Genomic DNA, 16,985 nt, shown 5'->3' with positions numbered 1-16,985 from the left:
GAGGTGGAGCTATGTGATGTGAGCCCTGGGAACACTGGAAGTTCTAATGAAAGCTATTACATCGGGCAATTCAGCTCTCTGCTGATACGGACAGCTCGCCCCCTCCTTTCCTCTCTTCCCCTGGCTGGGAGACTGTGGCGGCGGTGCTCTTATCCTCACCGGGCCCCACTTGGCTGCGGGCCCCATAGCGCCCTCATGGGTCGCTATGTTGGTAGTTACGCTCATAGCACAACATGGCACTATGCTCCCAGCACCAATCAGTAGAAGGTTTTTTATTGATTGGAATAATGAATGCTTTCTATGTAAATCCAGCGGGTGAGGATCTGCCCCGATCTTCCTGAGCTATGTACTAAACCTACATGAGCGGCTCCCTGCCTACACGTGTGTATTGGTATTGTCAGTACATAGGGAAGCAGTGACCTTCAGCATCAAATATTATGTTAGCTGATCTGTAATGATAAGTGAGTGTGTGCAGCACAGCTTCGTACAGAGACCCGCAAGGCTGGCCGACAACAGGTTAACTCCAGCCGTCACTCCGCCGTGTGTAGAAGGCGTCTAGGGGGTTTTCTATACACAGCCAGTCTCGTATGCAAATTCACATCCCCTGATCTCTGACGTCGTATCACACCACGGCATGCCAAGCGCTGCCATTGGACGAAGGGACCTGGCCTCATTGACAACAAAACAACCAGCACGCGCTATTACAAGAAGTCCGGGCGGGGTTTCCTACACAGATGGGGGCGTGTTCAGAATAGAGGGAGGAGAAACCACTCAGTCCCCATTCTGCGCTGAGTTTCCAGAGGCCAGAGCGAGGCTTGACCCGCAACTCCCTGACGTCATCGCTTGGTTTTGGGCGGTGCTGATGGAACATGGCGTCTCTTTGGTTAGTGACAGGTCGGTGAGTCGGAGAGAGTGACAGGAACCGGGAGGAAGGAGCATCTTCCAGCGGTGGGGGGCGTATGATCTGCCGGCCTTCCAGCTCCCGTATGGAAACAGGCGAGCTGAGCATGGAGAACATGGAGACCTTAACGGAGCTGGGCGATGAGCTGACCCTGGGAGATATTGATGGTGAGCGAGGGGTGTGTGCGGGTGGGAGAACTACACAGGCTACAGGAATACAGGCTACGGGGAGGACACAGGCTACGGGGGGGGGGACACAGGCTACGGGGGGGGGACACAGGCTACGGGGGGGGGGACACAGGCTACGGGGGGAGGACACAGGCTACGGGGGGGAGGACACAGGCTACGGGGGGGGGGGCACAGGCTACGGGGGGGAGGACACAGGCTACGGGGGGGAGGACACAGGCTACGGGGGGGGGGCACAGGCTACGGGGGGGAGGACACAGGCTACGGGGGGGAGGACACAGGCTACGGGGGGGAGGACACAGGCTACGGGGGGGAGGACACAGGCTACGGGGGGGAGGACACAGGCTACGGGGGGGAGGACACAGGCTACGGGGGGGGGACACAGGCTACGGGGGGGGGGACACAGGCTACGGGGGGGACACAGGCTACGGGGGGGGGGAACACAGGCTACGGGGGGAGGACACAGGCTACGGGGGGGAGGACACAGGCTACGGGGGGGACACAGGCTACGGGGGGGGGGAACACAGGCTACGGGGGGGAGGACACAGGCTACGGGGGGGAGGACACAGGCTACGGGGGGGAGGACACAGGCTACGGGGGGGAGGACACAGGCTACGGGGGGGACACAGGCTACGGGGGGGAGGACACAGGCTACGGGGGGGAGGACACAGGCTACGGGGGGGAGGACACAGGCTACGGGGGGGGGACACAGGCTACGGGGGGGGGGACACAGGCTACGGGGGGGACACAGGCTACGGGGGGGGGGGACACAGGCTACGGGGGGGGGGAACACAGGCTACGGGGGGGAGGACACAGGCTACGGGGGGGAGGACACAGGCTACGGGGGGGACACAGGCTACGGGGGAGGACACAGGCTACGGGGGGGGGACACAGGCTACGGGGGGGGACACAGGCTACGGGGGGGGACACAGGCTACGGGGGGGGGGACACAGGCTACGGGGGGGGACACAGGCTACGGGGGGGGGGGACACAGGCTACGGGGGAGGACACAGGCTGGGGGGGGACACAGGTTACGGGAGAGGACACAGTCTACGGGGGGGACACAGGCTACTGGGGGGGGGGGGGACACAGGCTACGGGGGGGAACGGGACACAGGCTACGGGGGGGACACAGGCTACGGGGGGGGGACACAGGCTACGGGGGGGGGGGACACAGGCTACGGGAGAGGACACAGTCTACGGGGGGGGGACACAGGCTACTGGGGGGGGGGACACAGGCTACGGGGGAGGACACAGGCTACGGGGGGGAACGGGACACAGGCTACGGGGGGGGGGGGACACAGGCTACGGGAACCCAGACAGCAATACATGAACACAGACTACATCCGGGGTAGGCAACCTGGGGCCCTCCAGCTGTTGTGGAACTACATTTCCCATGAGGCATTGCAAGGCTGGCAGTTACAATTACTCCCACAGGCATGATGGGACTTGTAGTTCTGCAACAGCTGGAGGGCCCTAGTTTGCCTACCCCTGTACTACATGAACACAGACTACATTGCCACTTCCACCGAGTCATGGGAGAACTCAGTTCTCTGTCAGCCTGCAGCCTCTTGCCTCCGGCAAGTTCCAATGTCCCCATACTGTCTGATTGTATCAACACCATGGGATATGAGCACCTACCTAAACTTTCCAATCAGGCAGCCTCTTATATTACATGTACAATCAGATTGTGATGTGTATGGTGAGCATAGGCCCTGCCCGGTCACAGCTGTGTGGTGTGCTAATAGAAAAATCTTTGATTGACTTACATTAAATTGTGTGTTTTTTATTATTATTTCTATTATTATTAATATACATGATTTGTATAACACTAACAGTTTGCACAGAACTTTACAATATAAAAGAAAAATTGTACAGTTCCAATACAATTCAATAGAGGAGGTATCAGAGTGGTGACAGATGGGGGCGTATGGCTGGGCATCCATGATACCCGTCATGTACTGATCACCCGACTAGCTCCTCCCACTACTACCGCATAGAATGAGCACAGGGCACCATCATTCTTCTCATACATGTATTGTATCAGCTATGTATGGGAAATGGGGTCATCTGCTTTCATTTTATTTTTGTTTCTCTTTTCGCTTCAGATTTTTATATTTGTTTTATTTGGTTGGAATGCACCATGTACAAGCTTTTCTTCCAGGAGAAACGTTTTACATTTTCTCTACTGTATTCTGTCTGAACGAATCCTGTATCAATATTGCTTGTATGGACGTGTAGATTTTCAAGTATACAAAAATGAACTGGCCCTAGGGGGTCCTCATACACGCTATTCTCTGACCATACAAGTATGACTTAAAATTTTCCAAAACTGAGGATCTACCTAAACCCCTGGTGCCCAACCTGCAGCCCAGGGGCCGCATGTGGCCCTTTTGTATATGATGTGTGGCCTTCACACCTCCAGTAGTCTGTAGTGGGAACATTGATTGGGGTACTAGCCTCATGCCTCATGTTCCCACTTTCATATTGTCTTCAGCATATCCCCAGCCAAAAAAATTGGCCTGTCTACAGTACACTAATCCTCATTTCCTCTATTAGGTCTTCAGTTTCTGATAATCCTCTCAAGCATTACATATATTAAACATAATGTGGAGCCCTTTGGTGATTACAGGGGCTGCTTTTGAGCCCCCCTTTAGTTTATACATTGACAACCAGTGGCCTAAACGATCTAATCGATCTGTATACCGTCAGGCAGGCCCTTTTACTACTTAGTTGTTGGCAGATCTAAAGGAGATTGTACAATCAGATTGTAATGTTTGGGTGGTGAGCTCAAAGCGGAACTTCAGTGATTTGGTTTTTTTTCATCTATTAAATCCTCTGCCCTTGTTGTGTTAACTTTGGATAGTAAAACTGCCAGTAAATACCTTATACAGCCCAATTCCTGTTTCTCGTCTGGAAAAAAGCCTAGGCTTATGACATTGTGCACAGCTCACTCACTCTCATCAGAGTTTGCCAGGAAGGGGGGGGGGGGGGAGTCATAAGATGGCCAATGAAAGCTGCAGAGCTGGAGGTGTGCCTCTGTAATCCAGGAAGTCAACAGACAGCAGCTTCAGCTGCCCACCATTAAAATGGTTACAGCCAGACTCAGTGGAGATTTCTGCAGCATATTCGGCAAGTACAGACTCATTATATGTAAAATAATATGCAAAGTGGTTGGAGGGAAGCTCCAGAATGGCAAAGATGTTTTTATTACAACTCATGTGAGCAGACTGCAGTTCCTTTTTAAAGCTGAGCTCCACCCAAAAGGGGAAGCTCCGCTTATTTGCTCCCCCTCTCCACTGCCACATTTGGCACTTTTTTTGGGGGGTACCTGTTTTTGACAGGTATTCGTCCCCACTTCCGGGACGAGGTCTCCTGGAAGTTCACCCCCCCTCCTCCTTCCACCGCTGCTGGGCCATTCAGAAAACGCAGCACGCTTCGCGCATGTGCAGTAGGGAACCAGCAATTAAATCACAAGGCTTCACTGCTGATTTACCTCATGGGGAATGGCGGCAGCAGCACCCGACAGCCGATTGAAAAGCTTGGCTGAGGTGCCAACATCGCGGGCGCCCTGGACAGGTAAGTGCCCTAATATTAAAAGTCAGCAGCTACAGTATTTGTAGCTGCTGACTTTACATTCCCGGAGCCAAAAACTGACTGCTTGCCTGTTTTTAGGGTTGCACCAATACATTTTTTTTTACCAAGCACAAGTACCAATTCTTTGGTCAAGTACTCGCTGATACCTTTGCGGTGTGATTTGAGCCCCAAAAAAATGAAGGGGCTCCAATTGCACTGCAAAGAATCGCATGCGATTCATTTTGTATAGGCTCAAATCGCACCACAAAGGTTTCTGTATCAGAGCGTTTGCACCAGTACAAATGCTTAGTATCGGTACCGGTGCAACCTTATCCGTCTACATCCCTTTTTTTTTGTCTGATCCGTTTTTTTTTTTTTTTTAACGGAAGAAAAAATAATCTGTCAACGCATGTGTGAAAAATGCCTAAAAGAATTCTGGTGTTTTCCTGGCTTCATGGAAATGACCAGCGGTTACATAAACATGCTGTACATAGACGTTGCAACCCAAGATCTGCATGTTTATGGACACCACGAGGTGTGAGCCTGCTATCACTCATGGTGTTCTATGTATATGTGTACAATCTGTAGAGCAGGGCATGCTTAGAGCTCAGATATAGTCTTTTATTGTTATAAACTTTCATTTACAGCGCAGCTTGCTTGTATTAGGCACAAAATACACTTCTGTGTATCTGGATTAATATGAACTGTGCTGCCATTGAGAATATCTTGGCATTTAGCAGTGATGTACTTCTTACATAGTTAATTACATACCGTAGTTAATCTGGTTGAAAAGACCATCCAGTTCAACTAACAAATGTGAGATTGTATTGTTTACCCCAAGCCCTCATTTTGAGACCTCTTTTTGGTGAGTTTTTAGGGGTGTAGTACCATTTAGGAGTATTTTTTGGGTGTAGAATTGGCCTCATAGGCTTTTATTAGGGGAGCACCGGAAAAACCATGCTCTCCCATTGTAGTCACTGTTGGCAAAAATGCCAGATTGTGTTTCAGATGTGGCTCATGTACCTTTTCAGGCTTCGGCTACAGACATCGCTCGAATGTGAACAGGGACAAAGAATGGGATTGAGCTTGTTTTCTTTGAGCTAGAATTGGAGCTAAAGATTGCAGGTTGTGTATTGCTCCAGAGCTTGCAGGCTGTGTGTGATGTAAGATGTTCCTCGAATGTGATTAGCATGTGACATGCATTTGTGTAGGATTTATATTAAAATGCAGGCTTTAGATGATAGAGGACTTTCAAATATTCTTTAGACCTTTTGTATGGAAACTATAGGAGCAGAAAAGACGTCAGTGGTATCATTCATAAGCCGGGAAGGTGACTCACTAAGGTGGGTGCAGTTAACGTTTGTCACATGAGGAAGTTTGCTGGGCTGGTAGAGGAAAATATCATTAGTGATTTTTGAGTAGAAATAGAGAGGTTTTCGCTGGATTTTATGGGGTGGTGGTGGTGGTTTTTACAGCTATTTATATGACAACAGCAATTTACACACCACTTTATGTATTGTACATTCACATCAGTCCCTGTCCTCAAAGAGCTTACATAACGTTACAGAGACAATTAAAAATAATTAATAAAAGGTGTGTTTTTAATTAAAAAAAAATATATAGATTTCCATGCATTTTCGCAGTGTTTCTGTTGCTCTGTGATTCAAAGATGGTAAATCGGTTGAATAATCTCCTATTGAAGTCTTTGGGGCCAAAAACGTACTATGCTGTACCAAAAGAAGATGCACCATAAAGAATGTGATTTTCATTGTCGTGCATGGCAGTGCCGCAGAAGAAAGTACACTGGTATGAACAGGGCCTAATTGATCTTTTAGTTTTATATCCTCCAAGTACATTAAAACAAAAGATGTGCAGTCTTAAGCCTCGTACACAGGATCGGATTTTCGGCTGGGAATTGTGTGATGACAGACTGTTTGCCTAAAATACGACCGTTAGTATGCTCCATCAGACAATTGTTGGCCAACTTTCCGCCAACAAACGTTGGATGGCAGGCTAGTAAATTTTCGGCGGACAACGGTCTGTTGTCAGATTTTCCTATCGTGTGTACACAAGTCCATCACACAAGTCCAAAGTACAAACACGCATGCTCGGAATCAGTGCTCACCAAACACGACATTAGCAGAAGGTGCCCAAAGGGTGGCGCTCAAGAGCTGAAATTCCTCGTAGTATGTCACTACGTTCGTGTTGGCAGACAATTGTGTGCCGTTAGTATGCAAGGCAAAATCCAGGCATACACCCTTTGGACAAAAGTCTGATGCTTTGTTGGCCAACAATCCGATCGTGTGTACGAGGCTTTAGAGCTCGATTAGAAGCGCTTTCAAATTGTAGTTACCTTTCGCACCCGATAATGTGCTTATCATGTTGTTGTTTATGTGTTATTGGTACATTTTATTTTTTACCTGTTTGCCTTGTGTTAAATAACGTTTGCTAGACACTTCCCCTGTGTTGGTTTTCTATTTTATGGTTTCTTGTACTATCATCTTGTTTGGTAACGCTTTTTTAAATGCATCTCAAATGCAATGTAAACACATTTTGGCATGAATATGTTGACATGAATGGAGTGGTAAAGCTAGCTGAAAGCCACATGTTGGGTAAATTATGGTGCGAAGCACTGTGAACGTGACCAACTCTCAAAAATGCTAGCTACGCACCTGTAATGCGAATGTAGTACCTTCAATAATTTAAAACTGACCTTTCCCCTCTTTCACTAAAAATCACGTCGGCATACTCTGCATTCTGGTATCAAATCATGTTACATTATTTAGGTAAACATTTTTTTGCTTTTTCTTTTAATTACAGTTTTCACGATTCCTACTAGAGGGAGGTACTGGTGATATAGCCCTGGCCTCACAGCTACATCTTGGGAAGCCTACATCACCAGTTCCTGGGAATTTCCTCCATAAACTGAGAAATCTCAGGGTACAGAGAGAGTTCCTGGAAGTAAAGGGAGATTCATTCATCTGCACATAATGGGGGGGGGGGGGGGGGGAGAAGAAAAATAAGATATGCAAAGAATAAAAAGCCCACAATTACCTCTAATCTGTTTGTAAATTGCTGTGATTCAACATCTCTAATACCCTTTTCACACTGAGGTGCTCAAAAACTGCCCATAAAACATCGGGCATTTTTGCTTTGTTAGCTGTGCGCTTTTTAAGGCAACGTGATCTTTAAAAAAAATAAAAGAGCAATTTTGTGGTGCTTCTCATTTATTTCAATGTACAGGGGCTTTTTTGAGGCGTTTTTTAAAGCGCTCCAAACATGCCCCAAAAATACTGCTTGCAGGACTTTTTGCCCAGCCAGCGCACAGCCATAGTGTGAAAGCATCCATTGAACTGAATGGAAAAACAGTTTTCGGGTGCTATTTTTAGCGCAAAAGCGCCTCGGTGTGAAAGGGGTCTAAAGGTGCCTTTATTCTTATGTTATTGGGTCAGATCAACAATTTACAGACAGAATTATATAGTTTGAGGTACTATCTATACAACATATGTTTACAGTTGATGCCTTTAGTCGTTCTGTCAAATTAAATTTGACCGTTCATGGTCATTACAAAAGACCGACATAACTCGGCTATCAGTTTTGGGTGGACTACCAGCTTATGGCTCCATGTACACTGAAGCTCATAAACAGGCGTTTTTGGCCCCAAAGCACCTTGTTCCCTATGTTGATGAGGACAAAGGCCTCTTCCCGACAACTCTGGCCATTGGTTGTCGGGGTCTGTGGGTAGGGGGCTTATCGGAATCTGGAAGCCCCCTTTAACAAGGGGGGGGGCCCAGATCCTGGCCCCCCACCCTGTGTTAATGAGTATGGGGTACATTGTACCCCTACCCATTCACCTAAAAAAAAAAAAAAAAAAAGTGTCAAAAATAAACACACTACACAGGTTTTTAAAATATTTTATTAAGGCAGCTCCGGCGTCTCTTCCGAGTTCTTCTTCCCTCTCCGGCTCTTCTCCTGTCTACGCTGTCTTCTCGCTCTTTTGCCGGGTCTTCTCCGCTGTCTTCTTGCTCTTTTGCTGGGTCTTCTCTGCTGTTCTTCCGATGTTGACTCAACGCGATCTCCCAGTGTAATGCTTGGTCCGCCTTGTGCAATGACTTATATTGGCATGGGGCAGGGCCACCCGCTGATGTCATCCGGAGGCCCCACCTCCTTATGACGTCACCACCTGGGGAATGATGGGACAATGTCACAAGGGGGTGGGGCCTCCGGGTGACGTCGACGGGTGGTCTCGCTCCATGCCAATATAAGTCTGTGCATGCGGCGGAGCCGGCATTACACCGGGAGATTGCATCGAGTCAACATCAGAAGAAGAACAGAGGGAGGAGACCCGGCAGAAGAGGGAGAAGGACCAGAGGAGGGAGAAGAAATCAGAAGAGACGCCAGAGCTGCCCTAATAAAATACTTTAAAAACCTGTGTACTGTGTTTATTTTTGACACCCTTTTTTTTTTTTTTTTTTTTTTTTTTAGGTGAATGGGTAGGGGTCCAATGTACCCCATACTCATTCACATAGGGTGGGGGGGCCAGGGAAAAAAAGTTTCAGTAAAAAAACACACTAAAATGAATTTTGGGGCAAACAAGCGCAGTAAACTATAAAAAATGTTGGTAAATAGATACCCAACATGTCAAACCTTAAATTTGTGTGCGCCCATGATTTGACAACAAACTTCAGTACCCTATATTTTTTTTAGGCGACACTTCAAAACCCCCCTATAGGTATCAGTTCAGTGTTACGGAGGAGGTCTTGTGCTAGAATTATTGCGCTCTCTCGCTGTGTATAGCAATTGACGCATTTGTTTACGTTCATACGTGTGGGAGGCCTTAAAGTATTTTTTTGGGGGGGGGGGGGGGGGTTTATGTGCAAATGGGTGTAACTTTTTTTTTTTTTGCAAAAAAAAAAATCTATATATTTTTATTTTTTTTTTCATTACACAGGGGACAAAAAGTCTGCTATGTGATGATTTTTAGGTGACAAGTTCTTTTTAAAGAGACATGCGGATATAAAAGTCCCTGCATGTCACCTCTGGGCTCCACTGAATGTTTTGCAATGCAGATCACATTGCAAAACATTACTTGCCGGCTAAGCTGACACGGCGAGGCTGACCCGGAAGTGACGTCATAGACGTCACTTTCCTGGGTCACAACTAGAAGGGAAGGAGAGCGGACGCGTGTCCGGTCTTCTCCTTCCCCTCCACCCGCCAGCACATGCCCATTTCCCTTTTGGGTGGAGCTCTGCTTTAAAGCCTAAGTTTAGTTTTTTCTCTAGTCGTCTTCCAGGACGGCAGGCCTACTTAGGTGTGCCGTCCTGGAAGATATCCTAGAAAAACAGTTACCGGTAAGTAACTGTCAATTTTTTTTATTTATTTTTTTGATCCGCACAAGGGACAGTACTTGTATTAAATGAGACGTGACCCCAGTGCTGTTGGCAACTCTTCTAGTTGATTCCTGAAGTTCTCTGCCACCCCCATACCCTCCTAGCTGTAATTTTCGGGTGCTGTAGGGGTTAATATGATTGATCTGACCTTATCCAGATGGAGGACTCCACTACCGCCATTATTTTACATACAAGCGTTTTTTTAACTACTTAAATGTAAGGGTTTTCTTTTATTAAAATTTACGTTGTTTGCGGAATTACACTATATGGCCCTTTCTTTATTCTGTATGGGTTATGTTTGGGGAGGCTTAAACATCTGTATGGAGAAGGACACCTTTGTGAAGACTCCTAAGACCTCATCCCCTGTTGGCTACCGGGGCTCCCCCTCTATTGCCGGTGGGCAATATAAGCTTGTCTGACCCATACAGCATATGCTGTTTTGGGTCCCAACCTTTCGGTAAGCCTCCATTCACTTGGGTGGTGGTATCTTCACAATCCTTGGTTTATATGTATGACACTTTCGTGAAGGCTTCCAGGACTACACTCTCGGCCGATTACTACAGCTTCCCTACCATTGCCGGTGGGCAATATAGGCTGGTTTGACCCACATAGCATATGCTATCTTGGGTTCAAACTTTCTGGTAGGCCTCCATTTACTTTGGTGATGGTATTCTCACTATCTAGTTGCTTACGCACATGGTGACCATAATGGTTTCACACAATGATGGACTATGATTCACTAATATATATGATGGACATTTATAAATATTAGAGATTTTCTCATCACTTCATGTATATTTTTTAGCGCTACACTTTGTTATATTTGCCCTTATCCAGAATTCTGAGTATGCCCACCTTTTCCACCCCTCCATTTATAGAAACTGCTCGCAAGCGCTTTATGAATGGAGGAGGTAGATCTTTCATTCACCAGCCCATCCTCCTTTCATAGAGCTCTTTTCAGTGAATGAAGCTTTAGTACAGCTTCTATGAATAGAGGAGCTTGAGGGAAGGGTGGACATAGGTGACACACTTGCAACTCTTATCTGTATATAGAGATATTGTTATAATTTTACCGAAAGATGCTTAAAAAGTAACTTCTCTTTTGAGAGAAAAAAAAATCCCCTTTGGGTGATCAATGTACATTGCAGGGATTTTAACAAACTATGTTGTAGATTTCTATCTGTTTCTGCTCTGAAAAAAAGCTGTTTGTCTGCTGAGTGAATCTGAACAGAAGTGACTTTTTCATTATTCATCAGCTGATGCACTTGCAGTGTTCTCATGAGGACTCGTCTGCATTCTTTTCACAATTCATGAACCCTTTTGGGAGTATCCCACTAAAAATGACTTTTGTTGCTGCAGGGGATGCCTAAAATCTGACTTGTACTTTAGGACAGACTTCTGGAAAAATCAGTGAGCCAATCACACAAGCAGGGAATGACATATGCCCACATCCAATTGAAACGTTGTTAGATAACTATTAGGCCTCATGCACACTGAACGTTTTTACAGCTGCTGTTGGCTTAGGGCATTTTTTTCTGCAGCCAATAAACTCTCCAGCATGTTATCCTATGACCTATGCGTTCATGCACACAGGCTAATATCAGCAGTTTTTGGCTGGGGTGTTTTCTGGCTGGAAAAATCCCAGAACTAGTGGGTTTTGAGGACTTTTTCAGCTGTAAAAACGTTCTAACTCTGATAAAAGCTTAAAAATGTGGCTATTCGTCGTTTATCAGGGTTTGTGAGCTATAAGCTTTTGTGGGAGTATAGCTTTACAAAAAAAAAAAACTCATTCTACAGCTAATGCTACTGGCATTTTTGAAACGTCCAGTGTGCATGAGGCCTTATACAGTGGATATAAAAAGTCTACACACCCTGTCAAAATTTCAGGTTTCTGTGATGTAAAAAAATGAGACAAAGATAAATCATTTCAGAAATGTTTCCACTTTTTTTTTATTTTGGGTTGTAATAAACCCTTGTGTTTTTTCACCTTAATGCATCCTATGCATTAAGGGGGGAAAAAACTTCTGTCACTGAGCAGCCCCCCGTTTTACTCACCTGAGCCCATTCATTCCCACGCCGAGACGCGCTCTACCTCTCTGGCTGGTGTCTGTCTTGATTGGATAGATTGATTGCAGCACAGCCATTGGCTCCCGCTGCTGTCAATCAAATCCAATGACGCTGGGGTGGCGGGGCCCATTCCTGCACTCTGTGTGAATACACGCAGATGCAGGACAAGGGAGCGCGCCCGCACGGGTGTCCACCGTAGGAGAGCGCTTCTCCTATGTGAGCACTCGATGCGGGAAGGAGCTACCAGCGAGGGTTTAGTAACCCTTTTAATTTTAATATGACCTATAAAATGTACAACTCAGTTGGACAACAAACTTAAATCTTTTAGGTGGAGGGAAGTGTAAAAAACAAAAAAAAAAAAAACCTAAAATATGGTTGCATAAGTGTGCACACCCTTAAACTAATACAGTACTTTGTTGAAGCACCTTTTTGAATTTATTACAGTACTCAGTCTTTTTGGGTATGAGTCTTGCCATCTTGACTTGGCAATATTTGCTCACTCTTCTTTGCAAAAATACTCCAAATCTGTGAGATTGCGAGGGCATCTCCTGTGCACAGCCCTCTTCAAATCACCCCACAGATTTTCAATCGGATTCAGGTCTGGGCTCTGACTGGGCCATTCCAAAAGGTTAATCTTCTTCTGGTGAAGCCATTCCTTTGTTGATTTGGATGTATGCTTTGGGTCGTTGTCATTGCTGAAAGATGAAATTCCTCTTCATGTTCAGCTTTCTAGCAGAAGCCTGAAGGTTTTGTGCCAATATTGACTGGTATTTGGAACTGATCATAATTCTCTCTACCTTGACTAAGGCCCTTGTTCCAACTGAAGGAAAAACAGCCCCAAAGCATGATGCTGCCACCACCATGCTTCACGGTGGGTGTGGTGTTCTTTTGGCGATGTGCAGTGTTATTTTTGCGCCAAACATATCTTTTGGAATTATGGCCAAAAAGTTCAGCCTTGGTTTTTCTCAGGCCATAACACATTTTCCCACTTGCTTTTGGGAGACTTTAGATGTGTTTTTGCAGAATTTAGCCAAGCTTGGATGTTTTTATGCATAAGAAAAGGCTTCCCTCTTGCCACTCTAACCCATAGCCCAGACATATGAAGAATACGGGAGATTGTTGACACATGTACCACACAGCCAGTACTTGCCAGATATTCCTGCAGCTCCTTTAATCTTGCTGTAGGCCTCAATTTTGGAGGGATGTCCAGGTCCTGGTAATGTCACTGTTGTGCCATATTTCCTCCACTTGACTGTCTTCACTGTGTTCCATGACATATCTAATGCCTTGGAAATTCATTTGTACTCTTCTCCTGACTGATACCTTTTAACAATGAGATCTCTCTGATGCTTTGGAAGCTCTCTGTGGACCATGGCTTTCGCTTTAGGATGCGGCAAGGAAAATGTCAGGAAAGACCTACTAGAACAGCTGAAGTTTTATTTGAGGTTAATCGGGCACTTTAAATGATGGCAGGTGTGTACTGACTCCTACAGTCAGTACACACCTGCCATGTGAATGTCTGAAAGTCTGAATGTGATTGCTTAATTCTGAACACAGCTACATCCCCAGTTGTTATAAGAGGGCGTGTACACTTATGCAACCACATTTTTATAGTTTATTTTTACTTAACCACCCTAAAATGTTTGTTTTTCAACTGAGTTGTACAGTTTATAGGGTAGGATAAAGGTGGAAAAAGTTCTGAAATGATTTATCTTTGTCTCATTTTTTTTTTTTTTACATCACAGAAACCTGACATTTTAACAGAGGTGTGTAGACTTTTTATAACCATTGTAGTTCTATAACATGTGAAATGAGTAATTTATTAACCACTTCAATACCAGGCACTTAGACCAGGCCGCCCAGGCCAATTTCAGCTTTCAGCGCTGTCGCAATTTGAATGACAATTGCGCGGTCATGCTACACTGTACCCAAACAATTTTTTTATTATTTTGTTCCCACAAATAGAGCTTTCTTTTGGTGGTATTTGATCACCTCTGTGGTTTTTATTTTTTTTGCGCAACAAATAAAAAAAGACCGACAAATTTTGAAAAAAAAACAAGTTTTTCTTTGTTTCTGTTAATTTTTGGAAATATGTATGTTTTCTTCAATGACAGGCACTGATATGGCTGCACTGATACGGCAGCACTAATGGGCACCGATGAGATGACACCAATGAGGTGGCACTGACGGGCACTGATGAGCACTGCTAGGCGGTACTGATGGGCACTGATAGGTGGCACTGGTATGCGTCACCGATGGGCACTCATAGGCGGCACTGATGGGCATTTGTAGGTGGCACTGATGGGTACTTATGGGTGGCACTGATAGGTGGCACGGATGGGCACGGATGGGCACTGACAGGTGGCACCGATGGTCACTGATGCTCCTAAGGGTGGCATTGCTGGGCATCAGTGCTATATAATGGTGCCAATCAGTGCCCATTTGTGGGCACATGTGGATGGCCATGGGGTACATACCTGGCAATCCACATGTTGCCCCTCTCCCTGGTGGTCCTAGTGGCGATCCCTGGTGGTCCAGTGTGGTGATCTGAGGGGGGGCTGCGCTGATAAACAATCAGCGCAGACCCCCCCCCCCTGTCAGGAGAACAGCTGATTGGCTCTCCTCTACTCGCGTCTGTCAGATGCGAGTGAGGAAAAGCCGATCAACGGCTCTTCCTATTGACATCGTGAGCAGCCGTGATTGGACACGGCTGATCACGTGGTAAAGAGCCTCCGCCAGAGGCTCTTTACCAAGTTCGCTGTAGAGGTGTGTCAGACTGACACTGGCAGAAATGTTGTCCTGCTGGACGTCATATGACGCCCAGTCAGGATAACTCAACCACCGCCTGGCCGTCATCTGCTATGGGCCGGGCGGGAAGTGGTTAAAGTGGCTCTAAAGGCTGAAGGTTTTTACCTTTTTTCTGCATGAAGGTAAAAAACCTTCTGTGTGCAGCTGTACCTGCCCAGCCCCCCCCCCCCCCCAAATCCTTATCTGAGCTCCCTCCAAACCAGTGATGTTCACACTAGCCTTGGCTGTCCCAGGACTCTCCCTCTTCATTGGCTGAGATATCGGCGGGAGCCCAGGTCCAGTCACTGATTCAGTTTGGTAGCAAATTTCAAGATTTTGGACACAGAAATGATATAATTCAAATGACTGCTATTGGAACTTCTACAGTGGGTAAGATAATTTATTTGATTCTCTGCAGATTTTGTAAGTTTGCCCACTTACAAAGAAATAAAGGGTCTATCGTTTTTATCATAGGTGTATTTTAATAGTGACAGAATATCAACCAAAAATACAGAAAAAAACACATGATACAAATGTTATAAAGTGAGTTGCAGTTCAGTGAGTAAAATAAGTATTGGTTCCCTACCAACCAACAATAATTCTGGCTCCCAGAGACTGGATACAGTTTGTGCTCATGTGGTACACAGATTAGTCCTGTCAATTTAAAGCGGACATTAAGTCATTTTTTGAACTTTCCATCTATTAAATTTCTGCCCTTATTGTTTTAACATTGGATAGTAAAACATTTTTTTTTTTCTGCCAGTAAATGCCTTATACAGCCCACTTCCTCTTTCTATTGTCTGGTCATCAGTGTTAATTTAGTCGACTAAAATACGATTAAAACAATTGAGGTGACTAAAATATGACTAAAACTAAAATGCCATTTTAGTCAAAAGACTATGACTAAAATTAAATTGCATTTACTGAAATGTACTGGAGATTTTAGTCGACTAAAACAACTGCAGAAGACTAAAATGGGACTAAAACTAAAATGCCTAAGACTAAAATTAACACTGCTGGTCATTAGCCTAGTCTTATGACGTCATGCACCTCTCTCTCTCTCTCTCTCTCTCTCTCTCTCTCTCTCTCTCTCTCTCTCTCTCTCTCGCGCTCTCTCTCTCTCTCTCGCTCTCTCTCGCTCTCTCTCTCTCTCGCTCTCTCTCTCTCTCTCTCTCTCTCTCTCTCTCTCTCTCTCTCTCTCTCTCTCTCTCGGAAGGGGGATGAGTCAAAAGAGGGCCAGTGAGAGCTGGAGGTGTGTTTTGTGTAAATCCAGGAAGTGAACAGGTAGCAGCTTCAGCTGCCCACAGTTAAAATGGATGCAGCTAGACTTAGTGGAGGGAGATTTATGCAGCATATTTGGCATGTACAGAATCACAGTATATATAAAATAATATGCAAAGTGGTTGGAGGGAAGTCTATTTTCCTGATTACATCAGCCGCAGCTCTCCTGTTTGCAGCTCTCCCTGTGTCTGGGTCCTCTGTCCTCCTCCTCCCCCCCTTTCCCGCTCCTCTCTATCTACTATAATGCTATAAAATCTTATCTCTTTTCTGCCTTACTAACGTGTCCCTGTGCCTGTTTAATGTAAAAAAATCCACTCTGTACTTTGTATGAGTGCTCAGCTGATTGTCGTCTCTCTCTCTTCTCTTCCCCCTTCCTCCCCGGCTGACGTCAGCGGGAGGGCTCGGCCCCGCCCAGTGCAGCTGTGAGCCGGAGAGAGGAGAGGAATCAGCTGTGCGCCCAAAGCGGAGCGTATATCAGTACAGATCGGCAAATTTTTTACAGAACACAGGAACACATGTTAAGGTGGGTTAACAACCACTTTAAGGATTTAGAGAAGATCTGTGAAGAAGAGTGGAGCAAAATCCCTCCTGAGATGTGTGCAAACCTGGTAACTACAAGAAATTTCTTACCTCTGTTCTTGCCAACAAGGGTTTCTCCACCAAGTACTAAGTCATGTTTTGCTTGGGGATCAAATACTTATTTATCTTTCGTTCATTGACGGACACAGCTCCTTAATTCTTGACCTTAGGGTTATCACGCCACCTTCAGGAGAGGACTAGGCAGAACATGTAACACATG

At 45.9% G+C, this 16,985-nt stretch overlaps 1 protein-coding gene across 2 annotated transcripts in view; it reads left to right on the top strand.

The window, feature by feature from the left end:
• The first annotated feature begins 743 nt into the window (after window positions 1-743).
• SREBF2 (sterol regulatory element binding transcription factor 2) overlaps window positions 744-16,985 on the top strand; it is a 149,491-nt gene continuing 133,249 nt past the window's right edge. Inside the window, exon 1 of one of the 2 annotated variants that reach the window (XM_073592722.1) lies at window positions 744-1,068. In XM_073592722.1, coding sequence (XP_073448823.1) covers window positions 960-1,068 — 109 coding nt within the window. In that variant the 5' untranslated portion in view covers window positions 744-959. The remainder of the gene's footprint in view (window positions 1,069-16,985) is intronic. The other variant, XM_073592724.1, reaches the window with a different exon arrangement.

Source organism: Aquarana catesbeiana, linkage group LG07 (genome assembly GCF_042186555.1).
Source record: "Aquarana catesbeiana isolate 2022-GZ linkage group LG07, ASM4218655v1, whole genome shotgun sequence".
Taxonomy (NCBI): domain Eukaryota; kingdom Metazoa; phylum Chordata; class Amphibia; order Anura; family Ranidae; genus Aquarana; species Aquarana catesbeiana.
Note: the sequence above shows the minus strand (reverse complement) of the source record. Positions and strands in the feature narration are given on the sequence as shown.